At 37.0% G+C, this 26,690-nt stretch overlaps 1 protein-coding gene across 1 annotated transcript in view; it reads right to left on the reverse strand.

The window, feature by feature from the left end:
* Positions 1–12,407: 12,407 nt before the first annotated feature.
* The window catches only part of IRAK1BP1 (interleukin 1 receptor associated kinase 1 binding protein 1), a 36,554-nt gene continuing 22,271 nt past the window's right edge, over positions 12,408–26,690 (reverse strand). The window contains exons 3-4 of the mRNA XM_004386066.3: positions 15,820–15,950; positions 12,408–15,720 (exon numbers count right to left, since the gene is read on the reverse strand). Of these exons, the coding sequence (XP_004386123.1) occupies positions 15,450–15,720; positions 15,820–15,950 (402 nt within the window). The 3' untranslated portion in view covers positions 12,408–15,449. The remainder of the gene's footprint in view (positions 15,721–15,819; positions 15,951–26,690) is intronic.

The raw sequence follows: 26,690 nt of genomic DNA on the forward strand, positions 1-26,690 counted from the left end.
GTTCTCACTAGAAAGGCCTGGCAATCTACTTCTGAAAAATCAGCCATTAAAAACCCTATGGTAAGGGAGAATGGAGAAAACAAGATACAAGGGAGAGATTAGTCCAAAGGACTAACGGACCACAACTACCACGGCCTCCACCAGACTGAGTCCAGTACAACTAGATGGTGCCTGGCTACCATCACTGACTGCTCTGACAGGAATCACAACAGACGGTCCCAGACAGAGCTGGAGAAAAATGTAGAACAAAAGTCTAACTCAGAAAAAAAGACCAGACTTACTGGCCTGACAGAGACTGGAGAAACCCCAAGAGTATGGCCCCCGGACACCCTTTTAGCTCAGTGCTGATGTTACTCCTGAGGTTCACCCTTCGGCCAAAGATTAGACAGGCCCATAAAACAAAACGAGACTAATGGGGCACACCAGCCCAGGACAAGGACTAGAAGGCAGGAGGGGACAGGAAAGCTGGTAATAGGGAACCCAAGGTCGAGAAGGGAGAGTGTTGATATGTCATAGGGTTGTTAACCATTGTCATAAAGCAATATGTATACTGTTTAATGAGAAACTATTTGTTCTGTAAACCTTCCTCTGAAGTACAATTAGAAAAAAAAACCCTATGGACCACGGTTCTACTCTGACACACATAGGGTCAGAATCAACTCCACAGCAACTGGCTGGTTGCAGTCACTGTGCTAGGTACAGAGATGAAACACAAGTGCCCTGTCCTCCAACAACTCCCAGGCTAGAGCGGTGTTTCTCAACCCTGGCACACTGGAATCACCTGGGGGGTGAATTTTAAAAAATACTAGTACCTGTCTGAGTTCAAACCCTGGCTCTGCTGCATGCTGGCCATGTGAGATTAGATAAACTACTCAAACTCTTAGTCTGTACCGCATGTTTACCGTGAGGATAACAGTAGAAACTACCTCACAAGAAGTTGTAGTACACAATTCATAACACTTGCTTAACCCAGTGCCTGGCACAAAGTATGCAGGGAGAAACTGCTGGGGTGGGGTGGGATGACTGAGTGACGGTGCTACAGTGAGAACTGTGAAGGTGCTGCGAAGACACACGAGGGCCATCTAACTCAACCAGGGTGGGGGTCCATTAGGAAAGTTTCCTGGAGGCTATGATGTTAGAGCGAGTTTTTAATTAAAGGCGAGTAAATGAGAGCATCAGAGGAGGCAATGGAGGTTAGGAATATTCCAGAGAGGGGAGTCTGTTCAATTCCCCTAGAGTGAAGAGGAATGAGACTCGGGAGAAGAAAGGGGCTAGATCTTGAGGAGCCTTGAAACCACGCAAAGGGGGCTGGCCTAGATGCAGGAGTCACCAAAGAGTTTTAAACTGAGAAGAACGAAATCAGAACCGGGTTTAAGTTAGGGGACTGCGCCTTGGCATGGATTTGCAGTGATCTGATGTCGGGGCGGCAGTAGGGTGATCAGTGGGTCGGCGGCCCGGTGGCAGGCAGGTGCGATAGGAACGCAGCAGGGGCCTGAGAGAGAAGGGAGGAAAGAGGTCTAATCTACAGCCCTTGGCAGAAGAAGGAGGGTGAGGGATTCGGAACACACGAAGGCCATCCCGGTCCTTGGCGTCAACAGGCAGAGGAGGGAAGAGCCATCCCTTAGGGATGGAGGTCACGGCACCAGGTGAAGCTCTGGGAGAACTGCGGCAAACTTGGAGGGTCCGAGATGCCCAGAGGCCCGCAGCCCTAAAGTGCGGTTCAGTTTCACAGCGCGGTGCTTTCGCGGAGCTCACGCTGCGAGCACGGTGTGCGCGGCGGCTCCAGTGCTCAACGCGCACTCCGCCGCGGTGCCGGCGCTAAGCGTCTCCGGAGCTGCGCCAGAGCGTGGGAGACGCCTGGGTCCCGCGCCTCCGTCGTCCGCGCAGCCGCTACGTCTTGGAACCAGTCCCGAGCGCCCCAGCCGCCTGTGCCCCACCTGGACGTGAGGATAAGACGCGTCGACCCGATCGGTGGTGGCTTTGGCTGTGCCAGTACACGGTCCTCGAGCTCCCAGTCCACCGTAGCAGAGGCTCCGCCCGCCGCGCCGAGGATGCTCTTTCTTCCCGGGACTTCGACCGCGGTGCGCTGGCCGGGCCCTGGGCTTCTCCGAGAGGAGGCAGGTCGGGGTCGTTACGTGTGGATTGAGGCTCCGGGACAGAGAGTAGGGGGCGCCCCGGGGGACTCCGCACAGGGGCTGCTTGACAGGTAACAGGTTTGAATAGGAAGCGGAGGAGTGCGGCGCCTTCTCCTTCACCTTGCGTCATTTTAGTCATTTTGGGGAAAGGAGGAGGAAGCGATGCGTGTCATTTATTTCTCCTCTAGGCTTGGGGGGCGGGCAAGTGTTTTTCCTCTTTGTTGTTTTTGGTTTGGCTTGTGCTTTTTGGTCTCTCTTCTGGTTGATCTCTTGCTTCCTCCCTTGTTACAATCTGTTTACTCAGTTTAAGTATCTTGTGAAGCCCTAGGTCCAACCAAAAAAAAAAAAAAAAAAACACCCCGTTGCCGTCGAGTAGATTCCGACTGATGGCGACCTAGGTCTATGTATTTACGATGTCTTCAAACAGTAACTATTGGCTCTATTGGAAATAGATTTTTGTGTCAAGTGTTATCATCAAGCTAACTTCTTTCATGTCAAGGCCCTGGGCATCTCGCTTGCTTCAGCCTTTGAGACTTTGCATATCCATCCTTTGTGACCTACCTGCAGCTTTTACACTCTTTTCCTTCCCCTTTTTTTTCTATGTTCTTGTGGTAAACCACATATTGTAATGGAAAAGTGCACCTTTTAAAAACTATGTTATAAAAAATATCAAACATGTAGTCAGTGTTCCAATTCCCAAATGTCTCCTGCTGTAAGTATTTTTGTTGGTTTGTTTGAATCAGGATCCAAATAAGCATCACACATTGTAACTGATTAATATGCCTCTTAAGTAATTCGTAGGTTCCCCTCCATCTGGACATCATCTCAGCCTGTTATGTACCACTTTTTATTGAGACTGGAGTAAATTATTTTTTAAGACCCTTCTCCTAGATAATTAAAGCTGGGACCCACTAGTGATTTTAAGATTTAAAAATTGACTTGATGGTAGTAGGTCTGGCCAGTCTTTTGGCTTGGAGTCAGAAAGTGAGAAAGAGCATACAAATAAACATATCCCTGTAATTCATTCAGAAGGCTCCTTGAGGTACTTTATGAAACACAAGTACATGCAATGGATTGCTGAGGGAAGCTAGGGGAAAGGGAAAGATGTGCTAAACTCCAAGCTAATCTGCTGTTTGCTGGCAGTTTTTCTCCTCCTCAATATATGCTTTTTCCTTTTCTCATGTCTTATTCTCTCTAGCTCCAAAACTAGCATTTCTTGCTCTCTCTCCTTACAGTTTTCTATCAGTGCTCTAATGGCAAAAGCTATCTGACCACTCATCAAGGATGCTGTAGAAATGGTTTAGGATTAGGTAGAAGGTGGGCCTAGAAGTGACCCATGTGCTCCCCTTCAGCTCTAGGACTCCATAAAAATACTAAATCAAGAAACATACCTGAGGTTGGGAAAGAAGTTGAAAGGCAGATGACTCACTGTCTTCTTCCACCAGTCAGACTACTGTTGGTGAAGTCTGGTGAGGGTGGCTTAAGAAATCATGGCACACTGATTTTCCAACCTCAGTAAATGTCTAAAACCAGAAGTTTTGGCAAATGTATACAATACAGTGATAACGTAGGCACCTACTGAACACTGAACAACAACAAGTTCTCTCTCAGGTACGGCGTTTAGTGTAGCCCAACTCAGCAAAAAAGTCTCATGTAATTAAGCTATCTCAGTTTTTTATTTGTCTGTGTTTGTTTGACACAGACAAAATTAACAGTCTTGATGTCAACTTCTAATCTTCTATTGTTTAATGCAGAAACGAGATTAAAATGAATTTTAGGCATGTTAATTCCCCTTTGAGATCTCCTATTCCTAGTTCAAGATTCTTTTCTTACAGTCTAAGCTTTCTCTTTATTTTTGTTACAACTATCAAGTGCACTTTTATCTGTGCATACAAATGTAAGACACCTGTTAGGTGAGGCCAAGTTTTATGGAAAATTTGATGCCTGAATCTTGGGAAATATATTATTTATCATTTATTTTATGAAGAGTAGTTGTTGCAGAGAAGAAACTTAATGATCTGGAAATGTTTCTGATTAGATTTCAGTCCAATACCAAAAAATAAAAATTAGTCAATAACTGTCTTAGGCAGTAGTAACTGGAAAAACATCCAGTGTTTCAAATGTGAATTTTACTAAACAAATTTGCACACGAAGGTAAATAAGCTTGTTTTCCTTCTCTTTTTCCTGACATACTACATAGAGGAGCATCTTGGAAGACTTAGCACTGTGAAAATGCCTGCAAATAGCACAGTGATGGGTTTGCAGCTCTGTCTTCTGCTAGCAGTTCTTACCAGCACAGTATTTCATCTCTCAGGGGTATGGCAACGATTCTGCTCAGAGTCTTTAAGGAATAAAAAGGCTGTACTGTACTGTAATCCTATTTTAACATTTTTATTTTCTTTCATCCTTGAAAAAATAGCTACGATCCTTCAGAGGAGACCTTTACAAAATTGTTTATTAAGGTATTTTGGGATTATGGGAGCAGAAAAATAATGATTAATCAATTTAGTGGCTTTTGGCAAATAAAAATTAAAATGTATACATTTGATCATTTATGTTGAATAGTGAAGTACTGGAATAGAAATCCTATAAAGTGATATAACCATCCTACTGTAAACATTTGAAAGAAAAACTAATCCAAGATCAGTATGCATTCTCCTTTTCTAATGGAGTATCCATAATTAAATTTTCCCTCTTTATCTTTTTCTTGGGGGGGGGGGAGTGTAGCTCAACAGATTATAACAGTACATGTACTTATTAAGAGATTAGTATATTTTTCAAAAAGATTTTAGTGATTCAGATACTTAAAAATTGCAATTAGCTTTAAAAACAAACAGGAACTCTTAAAATCTTTTTTAAAAGCTGGCCTTGGGCACTGATGGGCAAATGGGGGCGCAGAATACTTTTGGAGAAAAATAAGGTCACTTAGTAACCTTGGATAACAAAATGTAATTTCTGAAAAACTTTTTTTCTTTTTAGCTTTATCTTAAGTAAAATGAAGCTAGGAGATGAAGACAATGGAAAAATGATCTAAGTCTTCTTTCTTTACTTTGTTTCATCTGCCATTTCCCTATATAGTAGGAAAATAATCCAGGTTATTCAGTAAAAAACAAATATCCAGTCTTCCGTGTACCTGAGGATAGTTTATTCCAGCATACTTAAAAAAAATCTTCCTTTCTGCTGTATGTATACGCTCTGCTTATCCTTTGCGGGGGAAAACGTCACTGAGTTTCTATCCCTATTTAAGAAAAACACCCATGCTTTACATTATTTAGGCTGCGGGTAGAGAATGTAGTCAACTTTTTGGCCTCCCTAAGTCTGGATTTTACCTTAAGGCTTCAGTATTTATTTATTTTGCCATTTTGTGAACTCTTGGGACATGAGAGAACTATATTATTATTACAAAATCACATTTCAATAACGAATACTGGTATAGAGGACTTTAGAATTCTTTTTACTATTAGAATAGACCAGTTTTGACCATACAGAAGGAAAAAGCTCCGAAGTGTTCTAGAGGTGATTGACCGACCCATAATGGTTAGCTCTCTTTATGGGTAATATTTCCCTTTATAAAAACTGTGTTCCTAAATTTTTTCTAAATAAAAAATTATCTCTGACTTACATTCCTTTTAATAAACATGTACAAAATTAGAAAAGGATCCTTTGTGGAAAAAAAAAATTGGCTGTAAGGATATTCCTTAGAATTATACATTATAGAGTTACAATAGAAAAAGGTTATATAGTCAGATGATACTTTTCTGATGAAAAGATTACATCTTTATGATGAAATAATCTGAAGTTCAGACACCTTATTCCAAGGACAACTGAAAATTTACTGAGCATAATACGCAGTGTATATATTTATATATTTTAATACTCTTTCATGGGAGAGGTCTATTTTCTCTTAATTTTAGCAGATAAACTCAACATAGTTGTATAAATGTTAAGAGATGATAGCTAGATATATGTAACAGGCAATACCTGTTACAGGTATTTCTATATATTAATGTGCATAATGCCATTTGTTGTTTTAAGTTTTTACAATTTATTTTTTTCTGTTTTTAGGCTTTCTGACTATTGGAATGGTTTTGGATGGTCGTATCAGAGCATGAAGGCAGGGATGAGTCACATGAAACACTGGTTATTAAAGACAAGGTAGGACAGATTTATATAAATTTACATTCAGAATTTACCTTTGAGTCCTAATCTGATTCCGGATTTGTACATACTCTTTCCAAAAATATTCTGAATTAACATAGTGTGTTGAAAATAGAGGAAATTAGGAAAGATCGTTTCTAACCATCTGGATGATTCATCAGGCTTCCAGTAGTCTATTTAATACTTATTAAATCCATGTTATTCCTACATAAAAATTTTAAAGGCCAGGGAGCTAAGAGTGAAGATAATTCTTTCTAGTTAAAAAGAGAAGGCAGGTTCATTTTTCTTTAGACTATAGTGTTAGTAGTAATGGTAGAAGATATGTATGGTAAAGGAAGCAAAGGAGTAATCCTTCTATTTTGTAACATAGTATCTAGATCTATTCACACACACATATATAAACATTTATGTAATTCTGCAGATATTAGTGTAATCAGTGAATAGAAATTTATGTAATCTATAAATCAAGACCATTTCAGAATGAAAAGTAGTCTAAAATTAATTACTGACATAGGGATATTATGACCATAGGAGGCTAGTAAACGGAATGGTATAATGGATTCTGCAAAAGGTTATCCCAAAGTCCACTTCAAACCTTGGAAGTAAAAATCCTATATTTTTGTCATTTTCTTGTTGATTTGATCCTGCTTTTTCCACAGTAAAGAATGAGGAAAATTGTATGACATAGTTAGGTAACCTGATATCTATGCCAACATTTGTCCCAGATTATTTTAGGCATGGCTGGAAATGGATATATTTTGGACAAAGAATATGAAAAAAGAACTGTATGATGTGGGTAACACAATATACCTTTGTTTCTATCATTATGTGTTTTAAACACATAATCTTACTTTCTCCCAAATCAGTCGTGAAAACCTCTGCATCCGTAATTATCTTCTCAGTAGCAAATAATGAAAAGATGTCTGGCCTTATTTGCAATATGGTACATTCAGTTAAGGGCACCTGTGTGTGCAAGCTTTTGGGCTATTTATCCAAATTATACATACGGAGCCCTGGCGGCACAGTAGTTAAGAGTTACAGCTGCTATCTAAAAGGTCAACAGTTCGAATCCAGCAGCCACTCCTTGGAAACTGTATCGGCAAGTTCTACCCTGTGCTATAGGGTCACTATATATATATTTTTATATATGACTATAGATAGAGCAGAACTTCATGGGTAATAGCAACTTTGTACGTGAGGCAGGATACCAACGGGAGAACAGTATTCTCAATTTCTTTTTTTGTTAAAGAAAAAAAATTAACAAGGCTCTGAGAACATCTCATATATTTTATTATTTTCAAGTATTTCAGTTCATTTTAGCTTTTGCACTTTCTTCATAAATGATATGGCTTGAAAATGTAACATTAAAGTACACTCACTACATTCCATGAATTTTAAAAATTCTTTAAGTTTTACATGTTTCTTTCTAGTCTTGATACTCAGGTAATTTATCTATAAACCTGTTTCCGTTGAGTTGATTCGACTCATAGCGACTCTATAGGACAGAGCAGAACTGCCCCATATGGTTTCCAAGGAGCGGCTGGTGGATTCGAACTGCCAACCTTTTGGTTAGCAGCCAAACACTTAACCACTGTGCCACCAGGGCTCCATGCATTTATCTATGGGTGCCCAAAAATGTGGATAATAGTTCATAAATAAGGAGCAGACTGAAAAGCATTGAAAGTACTACCTTCATACTTATTCCTGGAAGTAATATTATCAGGTCGTGCTGTCAGAAACTTCATTTTTACCTGAACTCACATGTATCTACCTCTTTGTGACCGCTGTAGTTCACACTGACAGAAGCACCAGTTGGGTGGCTCTGTGGACAGTGTCGGTGCTTCTACTCTGTCTGCCATCAGGGCTGGGATGGTGAAGTGAGGGCTGGAATCTGTCCAGATATCAGAGCTGGATGTTCTCATGGTTATTTGGTCGTGTGGTTGGTACAATGCTGTTTCCAGAGTTATCACCAAATAATGTGAAAAATCAGGTGTTAGTCAATGAAGTGTCTAATCATTTAGATAAAACATTTCTAAAGTGTTAATTCAATATTACTGAGATCATCAATTCTCTATTTCTTATTCAAATTAAGTATTAAACAACGAAATATTTGAAATAAATGTAATGTTTAAGAGTAGTGACATTTTGGGAGTCTGTGAATTCTCAACACTCCTACAGAATGAAACCAATATAGTTATTCTTCATACGTGCTGATCTTTGTGATTTGTAAATAAACCTTCCTAAAGTTTTAGCTGCATGTTCATTTTGGTTTCTTTGCATACCACATGAATCTGTATCACTACATCTTTATATTATCTTAGGAATGGGTACAATGAAGATGAAGAGATCTATGCTTACTTTGTAGTTATTAAGCCAGTGAGACATTTGATATACTAAAAATAAAATCTGTATTTTATTTGGTTGACATTCAATTTTGAACTAATTACACTTCACCCGCTACTCCAAAAGAGAATATATAATACCTTGAACTTTTCATGATTAACTTAACACAAAAAACTTTTTTCTTTTGTTGGTATTTACTTACTTGGGCTGGAGGCAGTTTACTTGAATAGTTACACTGATTTAACTAGAATTACAATTAATATGATTCAACAGAATGGAAAAGCATAAAAAGTTTTTTTTTTTTATATGAGCTGCAAATTTATTATTGCTATCAAGTACAAACATGATTTTCTAAAATAGGCTTTGGAAGTAAAATTAGTATCAGTAGGAAAAATTCAATTTAAGCATCTGTTAAGTGATTAAGCGTTTGGCTGCTAACCAAAAGGTCGGCAGTTTGAATCCACCAGCTGCTCCTTGGAAACCATATGGAGCAGTTCTACTCTGTCCTAACGGTTCACTTGCAATGAGTCGGAGTCGACTCGATGGCAACAGGTTGTTTTTTTATTATATAAGTTAATTGCATTTATTAGATGCAGTTTTATAGTGAATGCTGTCAGAATTTCAAAAGCAACTTTCCCTGGGCAGTGTGTTATGGCCTACTGGTAGAGGAATGTTTGACACAGGTGGTAATCACACTGGGTGGTGATAGAAGGTGAAGGGCAAAGATAACAAGTTTATAGGTGATCTTTAATCTTGAAATGAATATGCGTTCTCAAACAATTTAAGAGGCTAGTTTATGAAATACTATATATTGTCCCATAGCCTAAAACTCCTTTTCTGAGATATCTAAGCCTAGGAAAAACAAAAGCCTGCCTGTTAGAGATAAAATATGCAAATATAGTTTGAACATACATTTTGGAATCAACAGCCTGTATTCCCCCTCCCTGCTTCCGTATGTACCAATGTTCAGGAGTGGTGTTACGAACAATATTCCGCTAACTTGGGAATAAAGCAGAATATCTGATAGCCAGCTTTTCCTCCCCTTAGCCTTTTGTTAGCCAGACGCTAGAAAAATAATTATCTTTAAGACAAGACTCTACTCTTGAGCTCACAGTCTTGTGGAGAGAGAGAGAAAAAATTAGAATGTAATTAATGTGATCAGCGTAAAAGTGATGTATGTTGGAACTATTTACTGATTTTTTTGCCCAAAATTGTACAAAGAGAAGAAGAGAAATAGGTAACAGAACTTTTAAAAAGAATTTTTAGAATTTCTGTTTTTGAAAGACACTTTTACTTTGAAAAGCACACACCCCCCACTCCCCACACATACCAGTAACAAGGTATTTGGAGGACATTTTTTAATTCAGGTATCAGTAACTTGTTTCAGGATCATTTAGATCAGAATGTTCTCCTGCCACCTAGGCTTTTCATCTTAGTGTGGAAATGAATTTTAGTTTTTTATTCAGTCTCTGGAGCCTTTGTGGTGCAGTGTTAAGCGTTTGGCTGCTAACCAGAAGGTCCACAGTTTGAATCCACCAGCCGCTCCTTGGAAACCCTATGGGGCAGTTCTACTCCGTCCTAAAGGGTCACTATGAGTCAGAATCGACTCAACGGCAACAGGTTTTTGAATATTGTCTCTTTTCAATTATACTGAACATATGAAGCCCTGATAAATCTTAAACCCCTTGTAGTAAATCATGTATGTTTTTGCTTCGCCTTTATTTTTCCCTGTTATAATAGAACCAACTTACATTTGAAGTCCAAAGCCAGCATTTGTTCACTTTGATGTGGGATTGGTGATCATCCACAAGCCGCATGGCTATCTGGGAGTAATTGTTGGTTGGGATATTGAAGCCAGAGCTCCAGAAGAGTGGCTGAAACAGAAATAGCCTCCTGATAAACAGGTTATAAAGGGGTTTCATTCTTTTAATACAACAGTACAAATAATCTTCTTGAAGGATTTCTATTAGCTCTGCCCTAAAGCAGTTGCTGCTGAGTCAGTTCTGGCTCATGGTGACCCCATGTATGTCAGAGTAGAACTCTGCACCATAAGATTTTCAGTGGCTGACTTTTTGGAAGTAGATCACGAGGCCTTTCTTCTGAGGAGCGTCTGGGTGGACTCGAATCTTCAGACTTTCAGTTAGCAGTAGAGCACATTACCGTTGGACTACTCAGGAAATCCTTGACTCAGATTAAGAGCCAAAAACCCGTTGCTATCGATTCTGACTCATAGTGACCCTACAGGACATAGCAGAACTGCCCCACAGAGTTTCCAAGGTTGTAATATTTACAGGAGCAGACTCCCACATCTTTCTCTTGCAGAGCATCTGGTGGGTTCAAACTGCCAACTTTTTGAGTGCTTAACCACTGCGTCTCCAGGGCTCCTTTGACTCAGATTGGCAACTGTGAATTCCAGTGTTATATACTTGAACGTCTGTGAGTAATTTAGGCCACATTACATTCGATTACAAGCTATCTGGTTGCAAATATAATATGCATTAGATGTTTATTGTTATTTTAAATAAACAAATTATATAGTTTTTTTCTGGAATGAATAATAAAGCATATGATTTTGTAACACACATTAACTCCCACTTTTGACCTCATAATTCATGTTTTTATTTCTGTAGGCTATAAGAACTCCTCACTATTGAATACTTGTAAGTCTGACAGAATTAGGATATCCTCGACCTACATTCCTGAGGAGGACATAGCAATTATTATGGGATATGAGTTACAGCATCTTAAGTTCCAAATTATTTTTCTAGATCTTATTTACATCTAAGTCAAATTAACTGTTAAACAGGAATACAGATAAAAGGTAAATAATTACTGTAGAAAACATAATCTTTAGCATTTTTTTTAAAATTAATGGAATCCTAAATTTTGTTGGTACCATAGAGAAAGCTTATTTTAATAGCATTTCCTTATAAAAAAGAGCTTGGGGATATAACAGGTTTGTGGCAAATATCCTATTTAGAATTTTTTTTTTTTTTTAGAAATCAGCAAATGTAATTTGCTGCTTTCTGGAAAGATTTTCTTTAAAAAAGAGAAGAATCAGAAAAAAGAAATGCTGTCAGGATTAAGTTTAGGATACATTTATTCTGGCAGGAACTGTGACATAGCTCCTCTAAATAATTTATTGTGAGACTCCATTATATGCCTTGGGTCAAAAATTAAATTGCCACAAACTCAAAACAGACATTTTTAGTCTTAAATAAACAGGATGTCATACATAAACCAGTCAAATTGTTGAAGGATTTCTTCCCTTAACTGCTCAATAAAAGTGTAGGACTGTAGATTTTAAGAATTTTTTGAAGCAGTATCTTTTAAAAACCCTGTAAATTCTTTTTTTTTATTGTGCTTTAAGTGCAAGTTTACAGTTCAAATTAGCTTCTCATACAAAAATTTATACACGCACTGTTATGTGACCCTAGTTACTCTCCCTATACTGTGAAAGCACACTTCTTTCCACCCTGGATTTCCTGTGTCCATTCAACCAGCTCCTGTCCCTTTTTGCCTTCTCATCTTACTTCCGGACAGGAGCTGCCCATTTAGTTTCACGTACCTACTTGAGCAAAGAAGCGTTCTCTTCACAAGTATCATTTTATGTCTTATGGCCCAGTCTAATCTATGTCTGAAGAGTTGGCTTCAGGAATGGTTTCAGTTCTAGGATAACAGAGAGTCCAGGGGCCATGTCTTCCGGGGTCTCTCCAGTCTCAGTCAGACCATTAAGAATGGTCTTTTTACTAGAATTTGAGTTCTGCATCCAACTTTTCTCCTGCTCCATCAGGTACTCTCTGTTGTATTCCCTGTCGGGGTGGTCACTGGTGAAAAAACACTGTAAATTCTTAAAAGCGTTTGCTAACTTGAAAAATTTTGTTTCCAGGTATTTCATGCTAAGTTGAAAGCCTACTTTACCAAATATGATGGAACCAAATGTGTTACGAAGCCATGGGTAAGAGAAATCTACCCATGGTTAAATATTTGTTGGGAGTGATTTTTCTTTTTCTTTATGAACTGCTCCAACTCTAGTTTTCTACTCAATTGTATAAATGAAAGCTAAGACCTGGTGGTACAGTGGTTAAGCGCTCGGCTACTAACCGAAAGGTTGGTGGTTTGAAACCACCAGCCGCTCCCTGGGAGAAAGATGTGGCAGTTTGCTTCTGTAAAGATTACAGCTTTAGAAACCCTACGGGGCAGTTCTACTCTGTCCTTCAGGGACTCTATGAGTCTGAATCGACTTGATGGCAATGGGTTTAGTTTTGGTTAAGATATATTTAGCTTTTTGGGGGGTGGGTGTAAAATTCAACATATTTTACACTTGGTTTCTGAAAATTTTGTTTTTAATATAACTTTTAATGGAGGATTTGGAAAAACCATTTTTTAATTGGGTTGAAAATAGTCAAAGGATGTAGTTGATATAATGGCTTCCATTTACTGAGAGACTACTATGTGCTGAGTGCTGTTCTTATGGCCTTATACTTATCAACTTCAATCCTTACAGTAACACTGCAAGGTAGTTATTATTAGTTTCATTTCATCAGTCAGGAAACAGAAACTTAAAGCAATTAAGTGCCTTGCCAAGTTTACACAACTTGTAAAGTTGCTCAGCAAATATTTTGAGAGCCTACTATGTGTTGGCCCTGACACTATGCTGGGAATGCTGCTATGAATAAAAAAGACAAGATCCCTATTTTCAAGAAGCTTTCACTTTACTAGCAAAGTCAGGATTTGAACCTAGAGATGTTACATTCCAAAACTTTTCTTCCATGTACCCTTTCCCTAACGACACTCCAATACAGATAGATAAAATGGTTTCAATTCCACTTGGGAATGTGGGTGGGGATGAAAACACAGGAGAGTATGTTGTAGGAAAGAAATGTTGGTATATGAGTATCAAGACATAGCACAGAAAAACCCTTAGGAACAGACTATATGATAACTTGGCTTATGATCACCTGTAAAGAGTATGTAATGTAATAGCAATAATAGGAACTTGCTGTTAAATCTCAAATAGCCTTAAAGATTAATATTATCTCAGTGTATAACTCTGTGCTGTCCAACATGGTAGTCATTAGCCACTTACAGCTATTGAGTACTTGAAATATAGCTAGTGCAACTGAGGAACTGAATTTTAAATTTTATTTAATTTTAATTAATTAAAATTTAAAAACTGATACTTGATCCAGTTCCTGGAAATCTTTTAAGCATGTCTGAAACAATTTGACTATGTGAATCTATGTTTTAAACTGTATAATTTAGGAAATTTAAACACAGACCAAATGTTTCCAATTAAATTTTACATCTGAATTGAGATATACTGTAAACTATACACTAGCTTTTGAAGATTTGGTACAAAAAGAACAACATAAAATATCTTATTGACGTTTGAAATATTGATTACATGCTGAAACAGTAACATCTTGGACATACTGGGTTATTGTTATTAAAATTAATTTCCTGTTTTTAAATTTTTTTAAACTTTTTAAATACGTCTGTCAGAGAATTTACATATGTAGCTTGCATTATATTTGTATTGGACAGTGCTAGTATAACCTTAAGGAGCCCTGGTGAGGATAGTCTGGTGCATAAATTATGTCTTTTATTTCCGGCATATAAGTCTTTTCCTGGAATTGCTCTTTCACAAAGTTATTACAGATGAGGTAATTGGTCTGCAAATTAATGGTCTCTGGATTTAGTAAGAGAATGTATGGTGACAGATAGTCCGCTATGAGTCTCTTGCTCTCCTACATGTCTTGCTGGGTGTGCCTAGAATGCAAGGCTCTGATCCTGTTCTTTCTTCAGGTCATTTCTGAGGATTGTGTTTGCAGTAAGCATCCTTGAGGGCTGAGATAATGTCTCCCTCCAGAACAAAAAACAGTTTGCTTCTGCTCGTGATAAAAGCAATGAATCCTCCAAACTCAGTATTCCTCAGCTATGATGCAAACCCACTGCATGTGTACCCATTGTTCTATAGTCTTATCGTGTTGCCCCCATAGGGCTTGGGCACAAGGGGAACTGATGCAAATATGCTGATGCTCATGCTGCTTACTGTGCCATGAATAAGACAGACCTTTTTCTCTGACCCAGGAGTCTCATGTTCCCTTCCAGCATCCAAGAAATAATACCAGGCTAACGGATTAGCTTATAAACCCAACAAACTCCATTGCAGTAGAGTCGATTCTGCTCATAGCGACCCTATAGGACAGAGTAGTTTTGTACCATAGGGTTTCCAAGGAGCAGCTGGTGGATTCAAACTGCCGACCTTTTGGTTAGCAGCCAAGTTCTTAACCAGTGCACCACCAGGGCTCTGATTAGCTTGAAAGTAGGGTAAAATCAAATCTCTTACCCGACAGGATTCACTTAAAATCCTGTATCTATATTAATCAAGAGTTATATAAAATGATTGTTTGATGGAACATAAGAACTTCCTTTCATATGTAAAAAAAAGTTGCCCTATAATTTTTAAAATTTAATTTGTTAAAGCCTAGCTTTTGAATTTTTTAATAATTTTTTATACTGAAAAATGTATAATTTTCCATCATAAAAACATGGCTGAGAAAATTTAGCTTAATCTTTGTTAAGAATCATGTTACTTACACATGCAATTGTATGAATTTCAGTATATAACTGTACAAACTATATATTTATTTCCAAAATTAAAAAATTTCCCAGAGTAGTTTTTGAAAATAGAAACAAAAATAAACATAGATATTAGATTTTTGGAAAAAAACATTTTACGACAAAAGCAAACATTCCAAAAAGTATAAAACAGATAAGATACAAACAGAATATATTTTGGCTGGCATTTCAGAGATGCTTTTTTTTCTTTTCTTTCCCCTTTACCTCAAAAGTTATAAATACTTTTGAAACAGCATGTAGTGTTGCACTTTTGATTTTTTGGTGTACAGTTAATGAGCTTGAGAGTCTTGATGACTGATGATCATCTATTTGGCCTTCCCATTCTTTTGTTTCTTCTTCTTTGATTAATAAAGGTTTTCCTATAGTTTGGCCAACAAGGTTACAGACTTCTTGAGCTTTACGCCATGCATTCTCAACAGCAACAAGACAGGCTTTCCGCCTTAGGAATTAAATGCAGAGATTATTAATACATGAAGCACAGCACTGAATAGTTTTGTTTAAGGAATTGATAATTTAGTTAAAGATGTGCTTAACTTACCGAAGATTCTCAACAGAACCCGGTGTATGATAGAACTGGGGTGGACTGATGACAACAGAACGATCTAGCTTTTCAACAAGGAAGTTACAAATATTTTGCATTTTTACAAATTCAGTAAATGTAATGCAGACCTGTAAATGAAATGACACTTAAAATTATTTTCATGTCTGATGCACTGTTTCAAAATTTCCACTAAATGTGATTAAAAAATAAAAAAGCCAAATTTTATAGTACGTAATAGATAAGAAAAGTCTATCTGATAATTGTAACTAAAATCAAATAAAAATTATTTCATTATTAAATTTAGGAGTTTTCATTATGAATTTTTAACAGTTATCTAATATTGATCTGAATACTTAAAAATTTCTCTTAAACGAGGTACTTTCTATGAAAGAGAATTGAAAGATTTGCCTTCATTATTTGGCTAAATTCTAACCCTAATCTCTATGCCATTAACATCCTGATGAGCAGTAATAATGTCATATTACACTTCACTGCTGTCTTTGAGGTATGTATCTTCCTTTTTTCCAGTAGCTATTTTCAGACCAATTTTCTGAAACACATTTATTTTCCTCACTGTCATGGACTGAACTGTGTCCCCCAAAAATATCTTCAACTTGGCTAGGCCATGATTCCCAGTATTGTGTGACTGTCCACCATTTTGTCATTTGATGAGATTTTCCTTATGTGTTATAAATCCTATCACTATGATGTTAACAAGATGGATAGCAGCAGTTATACTGATGAGATCTACAAGATTAGATAGTGTCTTAAGCCAATCTCTTTTGAGATATAAAAGCGAGAAGCGAGCAGAGAGACAGGGGCCCTTACACCACCAAGAAAGCAGTGCCGGGAGAAGAACGCATCCTTTGGACCTGAGGTTCCTGCACTGAGATGCTCCCAGAACAAGGGAAGACTGATGACAAGGACTTTCCTCCAGAGCCGACAGAGAAAGCCTTCCCCTGGAGCCACTGCCCTGAATTCGGACTTCTAGCCTACTGGACTGTGAGAGAATAAACTTCTCTTTGTTAAAGCCATCCACTTGTGGTATTTCTGTTATAGCAGCACTGGATGACCAAGATACTCATTTCCTCACTCTTTAATATCCCTAACAATGAAAACCATCTCCTCTGCCTTTAAATATGTTGAAGAAGTCCTTGTATTCAGCAATACTTTAAAACTGTAGTCTTCAAACTTTTTGTGGAAGCAGACTAAACACTTTCTTCAAAGGAAATCTTACACTAAAAGCCCAAAATGTAAAACATAGAAGTACAGGTACTTGAAAGAAGGCAGGGTAGGGGAAAGAAAGAGAGGGGCAAAGTGACCTTCTGAGTCATCTTATACAATGCAGAACAGTTTGTAAAACACTGTCTTTAACATTAAGTGTTATCCAATGTCAGACTAGTGTTCTATCTGGTTTCAATACTGAGTAACAATCAGAGAGCAATGGGGAGAGGAGCAAGGATTCATCACTTCAAATTGCAAAAGACTGGGATACCCGAAAGCATGTTATTTTCTCTTTTAGCTGAATCATCTTCTACGTTTTATATTAGTCTATTAGTCTCCTTTCAAGAACTAATGTCTTAAAGAGCAGTCCATTCTGTTTCCATTTCATTACTATTAACTTCCTTTCTTAATTTCAGTTTGCTTTTATATTTAATATTCCAAAGAAGTTTGTGAAGTTATCGATGATCTCCTTATGCTATCTCAAACTTCCTAATATTTGATATTTAATACTGCCAACACTTCATTTAAATTTACCTACCTACCCACCACCCCCTTGCCAAATTCTTGTCCTTTTGCTCTCAAAACACTTTTTCATGGTGTTTCTTTAGCCAATTTTTTTCTCTGTTTTCTATAGGCTCCACACTTCATCCTCCTGTCCTTTACCCATTGGCATGCAATATTTAGATTTCTATGATCCTTTCTGGAACTCTTCTACCATCATAGTTTATTTTTTAGCTTTTTTTAACTTATTATGGAAAATGTTAAACATACACAAAAGTTGAATTAATACTATAAAAAACTCCCAGACACCATTTACCTAGCTTTAACAATCATCACCTCATGGCAATTTTTGTTTTTTACTTTATGTACACTACACATGTTCTACAGTCTTTTTGGTGTAGAGTTCTATGAGTTTTAACAAATGCACAGAGTTACATAACGACCATGACAAATGTACAGAACTGTTCCATCACCCCCAAAATTCCCTCAAGAAGCTCTTTATAGTCAGCTCCTCCATCTACTCCCAAAACCCTGGCAACCACTGATCTGTTCTCCATCCCATAGATTTGCCTTTTCTAAAATGTTGTATCAATGGAATCATACGGTATGTAGCCTTTTGAGTGTGGTTTCATTCACTTAGCATAATACATTTGAGATTCGTCCAGGTTGTTGCATATAATTTGTTCCTTTATATTGCTGAGTAGTATTCCATTACATGGATGTACCATGGTTGGAAAAATATTGAGGCTGCTTCCAATTTGGGGCTATTATGAATAAAGCTGCTTCTTAAAGTTTTTTTGGCTGTTTTCTTTTGCATTTTTATATGAATTTTATAATCAATTTGTCAACTTCCACAGAAAAAGCTGGCTGGGATTTTGATTGGGATTGCACTGAATCTATAAATCAAATTAGGGGGAACTGACATGTTAATGACATTGAGTCTTTCTGAACCATGAATGAGGTATGGGTTTCCCATTTATTGACGTCTTTAATTTCTTTCAGTGATGTTTTGTAGTTTTCAACATACAGATCTTTCACATTTTTTAATCAGATTTATTCCTAGGTATTTAATATTTTTGGTGATACTGTAAATGGAATTGTTTTTCTAATTCCAGTGTCTAATTGTTCATTGCTAGTATATTAAAATACAATTGATTTTGGAATGTTGATCTTGTATCTTGCCATCTTGTTAAATTCACTTTATTTTTATTTTTTCACTTTATTAGTTTTAATAGCATTTCTGTAGGTTCCACTGGATTTTCTACATAGACGGTCCACGAATAAAGATAGTTTTACTTCTTCCTTTCCAGTCTGGATGCCTACTGTTTCTTCTTGCCTGCGTAGTCTGCTGTTGTTGGGTGGAATGTTCTATAAATGTCAGTCAGGTCAAATTGGCTGGTAGTGTTCACATTTTATAGATTCTTACTGATTTTGTCTACTTGTTTTATTAATTATTGAGAAAGGTGTATTGAAATCTTTAACTGAAACTATTTTATCTAGTTCTCCTTGTAGTTTCTCAATTTTTGCTTCAACTATCTTGAAGCTCTTTTTGTTAGATGCATAAATGTTTACAGTTCTATATCCTCTTGTAAGTGGCCTCATTATCATTATGAAATGATCTTCTTTATCTGTTGTAATATTTTTTTGCTCTGAAATCTACTGTATCTGATAGTATTATAACCACTCCAGCTTTCTTTTGATTCATGTTGGCATGGTGTATCTTTTTCCATCCTTTTACTTTTAACCAATTGGTGTCTATAAAGTGTGTTTCTTTCAGGCAGCAAATATTTTTATGTAGTTCTTGTAATGGAGGTATTTAGACCATTTATATTTAATCTGATTAATAATATGGCTAAGTTTAAATCTATCATCTTATCTATTTATTTTCTATTTGTCTCACCTCTTATTTGTTCCCTTTTTCCTCATTTTCTGCCTTCTTTAGGACTGAGGTTATTATTATTACATCTTATATCTTTCATTGCCTTATTAGCTGTAACTTTTTTTTGTTGCTATTTTAGTATTAGCTTTAGAGTTTACAGTACACATTTTTAACTTATCAGTCTACCTTCCACTGATATTATACCATTTCATGTATATACAAGAACCTTATATTTCTATCTGTCCCTTCCTGACCTCCTTGCTATTGCCGTTACGTTTTACTTTTACATACGCTATAATCCCTACCATTACATCACTATTATTTTTTTGTTTAAAGTCAAGTATCTTTTTTTAAAGAGATTTGTATAATAAGAAAATATTTATATATTTATCTACATAGTTACCATTTTTGGTGCTCTTCATTTCTTTGTGTTGTTTCACATTTTTCTCTGGTACCATTTTACTTCTGCCTAGACAACTTTAATGTTTCTTGTAGTGCAGGTCTACCGGTGACGAATTCTTTCAGCTTTTGTATCTCTAAAAATGTCTTTATTTGGCCTTTGTTTTTGAAAGATATTTTTTATGAATATAGAGTTCTAGGTTGACAGTATTTTCTTTTAGTACTTTAAACATGCTGTTCCATTGTTTCCTTGCATGCTTTCTGATGAGAAATCTGTTGTCATCCTTATCTTTTTTTTCTTCTGTACATAACATGTCTTTTTATTCTGGTTCTTTTAAGATTTATCACTGGCTTTGAGCAATCTGGTTATGATGTGCTTTTGGTATAGTTTTTCATATTTCTTTTTTTTTTTGTGACTTGGTGTATGTTTTGCTGTGAATTTTTTTTTTATTTTATTGTACTTCAGGTGAAGGTTTACACAACAAAAGTTTCTCATGAAACAGTAGTACACATATTGTTTTATGACATTGATTAATAACCCCACGACATGTCAACCCTCTCCCTTCTCGACTTTTTTTTTTCTTTTTTTGGTGAAAATATACATAGCCAAAGATACACCATAGTTTTTCATATTTCTTGTACTTAGGGTTAAATTTCTTGGATATGTAGGTTTATTAGTTTTCATCAAGTTTGGAGATTTTTGGCTATTATTTCTTAAAATATTTTTCTTTCCTCCCACTCTTTTTTGGGGACTCCAATTATATGTATATTAGGCCACTCAAAGTTGTCCCACAGCTCACTGATTCACTTTTATGTCTTTTCTTTCTATGTTTCATTTTTGATAATTCCTATCGCTATGTCTTCAAATTCACTAATTGTTTTTTGAGTAATGCCTAATTTGTTGTTAATGCCATTCAGTGTATTTTCTTATTGTAACAATACAAAGAACACAACATTTGCCACTCAATGTTTTTCACATGCACACACAATTCAATAAAACTGATCAGAAGTTCAATTTAGGTCTCTTTTATATCTTCCATCTCTCTACTTTTGAACATACAGAATACAGTTATAACTATTTTGATGTCACTGTCTGCTAATTCTAACATCTGTGTCAGTTCTGAGTTGATTCAGACTGATTTTTCTCATTATGGGTTGTACTTTCCTGTTACTTTGAACGCCTGGAAATCTTTGGTTAGCTGTTAGGTACTGTAAATTTTATCTTGTTGGATATTTTTGTGTTCTTATAAATATTCTTTAGCTTTGCTTAGGGCACAGTGAAGGTACCTGGAAACTGATCTTTTTTGGGGTTTGCTTGTAAGATTCGTTAGCTGGGACCACAGCAGTGCTCAGTCAAGTGATAATTTTTCTTCACTAATAAGGCAAAACGCTTTGGTGTTCTCTACCTCATGCCCTGTGAGGTGTGAGATTTTCTAGTCTAGCTGTCAAGAACAGGCACCATTCTTGGCCCTGTATAAGCCCTGAGCACTGTTCCTCTAATCTTTTCCGCTGGTTCTTCTTCTAGTATAGGTCATTTCCACGTAACTGTGCTGATCCACATTCAGCAGAGTACTTGAGGGGGACCTTCTGTAGTTTCCTAAAGATTTTTCTCTGGGTAGCTCTCTCTTCTCTAGCTCTCTTGGTCTCCCAGAACTCAGTTCTATTTCCTCAAGGAGTCAGCTATTCTCTATCTGGGTTCCCCTTCTCTGTGGTGCTGCCTGGAAAATGTCTCAAGACAGCAGTTAGGATAATTGTAGGACTTGATTCGGTTGTTTCTTGTCTCTTGGGGATCAATGTGCTTTATTGCCTGATGTCCATTGTCTAGAAAACCACTGTTTCATATATTTTGTCCATTTTTTGGTTGTTTCAGGTGGCAGAGTAAATCTGGTCCCTATTACTCTATGTTGGCCAGTACAGAAACCTTATCTTTTTAAGAGAAGTCTAATAGCACTTTTTTTCTATATTTTTAATAACACTGTATGGACTAAATATGTCTGTTGGTCAAAATCAACCTCTTCCCCACCCCCACCCTCCATCTCCAAAGCTTCAAAATGACTACAGGCTTCATGGAGTAAGAAATATAGACATTGAACCTATCTCAAAAGTACCATCTGACTTCCCAAACATTTATTTGCAAACCTTAAACATGGAAGAAATTCTCTTTTGCTGCTACACTTAATCTATTACCAACACCTGAAATGCACTCAGTCAAACAGGAGTTAGAAATACGGAGACTCTTCCTTATCAATCCATTTGGTTTATGCACTTAGGACACTTCATCCCTCCTCACCTCCTACTTACAACCTCACATGCAATGACTGACAGTGTCTCAAAACAATATGTGGACGTAGGAAGTGGACTTAATTTCAGAGTTCAAAGGGTTTCTCTGCATATAGATTAAAGTGATTGACCAAAATAGCTTCTAAGTGTTAACAAAAGTGAATCTTTTACTATACTATATTCCAGAAACCAAAACCTGTTGCCGTCGAGTTGATTCCAACTCACAGTGACCCTATAGGACAGAAGAGAACTGCCCCAAAGGGTTTCTAAGGAATGGCTGGTGGACTCAAACTGCTGACCGTCTGGTTAGCAGCCGAGCTTTTAACCACTGCACCATGAGGGCTCCTCTATACTGTATTAGTGCACTTGAAAGCATTTTATTTTTAAAAATTAATACAATGTCTGTAACAGATATCTTAAAAATAATAGTTTCCACTAGTAAGCTATGATAAACTGTTCACATTCTATTTTTTATCGAATTGACTGAAATTATGAAATAATGGAAAAGCTGACTGTTCATAAGAAAAAAATAGGCTGCATGATGGCTATTTCAATAGAGTAAAACTTTTACTTAAATTTGGGCTAAAGATAACATGAATCTCCTCAAAACATTCTAACATGTACACAGATTATCGTTTGTTTTCTTTACTACCACTGACCAAAAAAAAAAAAAAAAAAAAAACACCCAAACTCATTGCCGTCAAGTCAGTTCCAATTCATAGTGACCCTAAAGGACAGAGCAGAACTGCCCTATAAGGTTTCCAAGGGAGTAGGCTGCCACATCTTTCTTCCAGGGAGTGGCTGGTGGGTTCAAACTGCTGACCTTTCTGTTAGCAGCCGAGCACTGAACCACTGTGCCACCAAGGCTAGGCTTCCAACTTCTTCTAGCTAGGAATACTCCCCAAAGACATATAAAATACTAAATGTAAATATTTATAACAGTGCATATGGCCAGCGGAGTCCTTGGTGGTGCAAACGGTTAAGTGCTTGGCTACTAACCAAAAGGTTGGAAGTTCAAACCTTGGAAGAAATGCCTGGTGATCTACTTCCTAAAGGTCACAATCATGAAAACCCTATGGAGTGTAGTTCTACTCTGCAACACATGGGGTAACCGTAAGTTGGAACTGACTCAACAGCAACTGGTTTGACTTAATTTTGGTTATATGGCCAGTAGCCCTATGATTCAGTGTGTTGTGGTGCCAATAAAACAGAGATTCCAGGTGCAATCTCTTAATGGGTTGGTCTGGCAGAGAATGCAGCTGAGGCACCAATGTTAATTTTTCCCTTTTCTCTTTAACGATAGAACTCACAAGTTTTAGGTGGGCATTGGCACTTCATTTCTGAGTCTCCCTTGCAGCTAAGTGTGGCCAGGAAAGTGAGTTCTGGCTAAAGAAATGTAAGCAATAATGGATTAAAAGGAATGGCTCTCAGTTCCCCTTGACTTTTCTCCTTTCCTACTGGTTGAGATGCCAACATATGACGGTGGAAGCTGGAGCAGCCACCTAGGATACACAGATGGAAGCTGTGGTTAAGGATGTATAGCCTACTCTCACTGTTAAAAGACAGAGAAATTCCTTTATCTTGCTTAAGCCACTGTGTTTTTGGGTCTCTTTGTTATAGTAGCTTACACTGTTGCCTAATTCAGGTGGTTATTGTTACTATATATTAACAGCTATACAGTTCAGGTATAATCTGTTAAAATGGGATCCTGCCTGCTATTATCTCAGCTAATCAGCAGTAGCAGCACTATGCAAAAATGTTTCATCTTGGCCCTCAATGGCTGCAGTTTTAAAGTCTACTTTCATACTAGGGATAGAAAGACCAATTGGAAGCAATTTCTTAAATCCTCAAAAACCACCCTTTTACTGTAATACAGTATTTCTTTTTCCTAAACATTGCCACTTACTGCAGACCCTCAATTCTGACAGTCTCCACAAAAGCCAGGCTTTTAAAATCCCTCTAACACTGAGATGGCATGACATGAAAACAGCATGATGAAGTGGAAAGAGTACTGACGTAGGAATCATAAAGCCAGGGTTTAATCCAATACCTTTCACCCCACACATAACCACTCATCCACTCTTAAACAAGTCACTTAAAATTCTCATCCTTTAATATTCTTATCTTGAAAACAAGGAGAGGCAGCAGAGTAGGTGGGAGGTTAAAATAAAGGATCTCTAAAGTATCTTTCAGGATGAAAATTTCAGATATTATGTAAAAGGTAATGTTCTACCATCTGATCTTATTCCATACATTTAACTGTCCATCAGAACAATGGAATATGTTAGACATAAAATTTGACTGCTTGTTACAACTTTAGCTACAAATCCATACACCATTCTTTATGTACAGATCGACATACTTTGTACCCTGTAATCCCACCCTTCTGGGCTCCACTGACTGCTGGTGTTGACCTAAAGACAATCATCTATTAGACTGTGTGATATAAGAGCTGTGCTATTAGGAAGTTGTATACAAAATATAATCAGATCTGCTATTAAGAAATTTGAATGCAAAATATATTAAAAAATCAAGTAAAGCAGAAGGAAGAGGAGCAGACTTTAGACAAGTCTTTAATTATGCATCATAGCAAAACAAGCAGCTTTAATACATTCTCTCTCTACTGGGAAGGTTAGTCCCTAGAACAAATAAGTGGCCTGAAAAACATTCCAATTTTCCATGATGCCTGGCTGTGTGGTTGCTAAGACTGTTTACTTTTCCTCCTAAACCTAAAGTCCTCCCAGGTAATAATAACTACTGGAGAAATGCTGTAACATACTCCTAGCTACTAATCTCTACAATTTGGAATCCCTACAGACTGCTCTTTATCCAGTTTTGAAAGATATTTTTCTGTTCCCATTGCTACAAAATAACTTTTGCCAAATGGATCCCTGAAGCCATTGTAATTTAAAAATTCCTTGGGGTAGTTAAATTTTAAGTGGAAAAGTCACAAAACGGTAAAAATAACTATTGGGACAATACAGTGTAGTAGAAATTACTATCTCAAGAAGCAGTAAGCCATTTTTATTTCTAATTCTTGCTATGTGGGTCTTCCAAAAGTCTGAGACTGGGCAACCTCAGTCTAAGATCATACCCTTAAAATTAAAAAACTAATGTATTATCTGCCTGAAGGTAATACAAATAAGAAAATACAGTTAAGTAAAATAAAACCGGGTGATTTCTTGAGGTATTTTACAGCTCTAAAGATAAAGATTTTTCTGACTAGATACACAAGATTCCACTCAGACCCCACTCTTTTGATTCCTATGACAAGAAGGCATCATGGTCTAGGCACATATCACAAAATGTTTGAAATCAGAAGCTGGTAACAGTTCTGTAACCTAATCATAACTACAACATACTCTGACTTATAAAATTCTGATTCAGAAAAGCTTTAAAGGTAAGTAAAAACAAAAATATAGCAGTTGTGGGAACTAAATGTTATCACTAATTGAGTGTATTGTAAAGTTTCATTCCTGCAAAGGTTGAATAGATTTATTTTTAAATGATCCTTAATTTACCACAAGACAATAAAATTGCATTGTGAAACAAAGGATTATTGAAGTGTTTCAATCCTTTTTATGTTATGACTTTGTTAGTTTGCTTTTTATCTGAAAAGAAATTTCTCTCTTGTAGTGTTTCTCGCTCACTAGGATATAATATTGTCAAACATTATTTAGGTGGTAATTGTTACATCTCCCTGTTTTTTTTTTTTTTTAATTCTGGTAAAAATTTATATAACAAAAAATTAGCCAATTCAACATTTTTTTACATGTACAATTCAGTGACAGTGATTACGTTCTTCATATTGTCTCTTATTTTTACTACATTCTGAAATAATTTCTTAAATAAATCTCAAATTTCTTTTAAAGGCTTGCACAGTTATGCAATACTAAAAATAATCTGAGAAAGATAATCTTTTATCAAGATCATGAAAAGCACTTCTCTTACACATTTCAGTTTCAAGAACAGATGACAACAGACTATGGTACATATACACAATGGAGTATTATGCAACGATAAAGAACAATGATCAATCTGTGAAGCATCTCATAACATGGATGAAACTGGAGGACATTATGCTGAGTGAAATAAGTCAAGGACAAATATTGTACAAGACCTCTATTGTAAAAACTCATGAAAAAGTTTACGCACAAAAAGTAACAATCTTTGTTGGTTACGAGGGATGGGAGGGGTTGGGGGGAAATACTAAATAGACAATAGGTAAGTGGTAACTTTGGAGAAGGGTAAGACAGTATACAATACTGAGGAAGCCAGCGCTACGTGTACAAGAAAAGGTCATGGAAGCTCCACAGACACATCCAAACTCCCTGAGTGACTGAATTTGAATTGCTGGGTGGAGGGCTGTGGGGACCATGGTCTCGGGGAACATCTAGCTCAACTGGCATAACACAGTTTTATAAAGACATTGTTCTACATTCTACCTTGGTGGGTAGCGTCTGGGGTCTTAAAAGCCTGTGAGCAGCCAGCTAAGATGCTCCACTGGTCTCATCCCTTCGGGAGCAAGGGAGAATGAAGAGAACAGGATACAAGGAAAAGATTAGTCCAAAGGACTAATGGACCA

The sequence above is a fragment of the Trichechus manatus genome, unplaced genomic scaffold (assembly GCF_000243295.1).
Source record: "Trichechus manatus latirostris isolate Lorelei unplaced genomic scaffold, TriManLat1.0 scaffold00154, whole genome shotgun sequence".
NCBI lineage: Eukaryota > Metazoa > Chordata > Mammalia > Sirenia > Trichechidae > Trichechus > Trichechus manatus.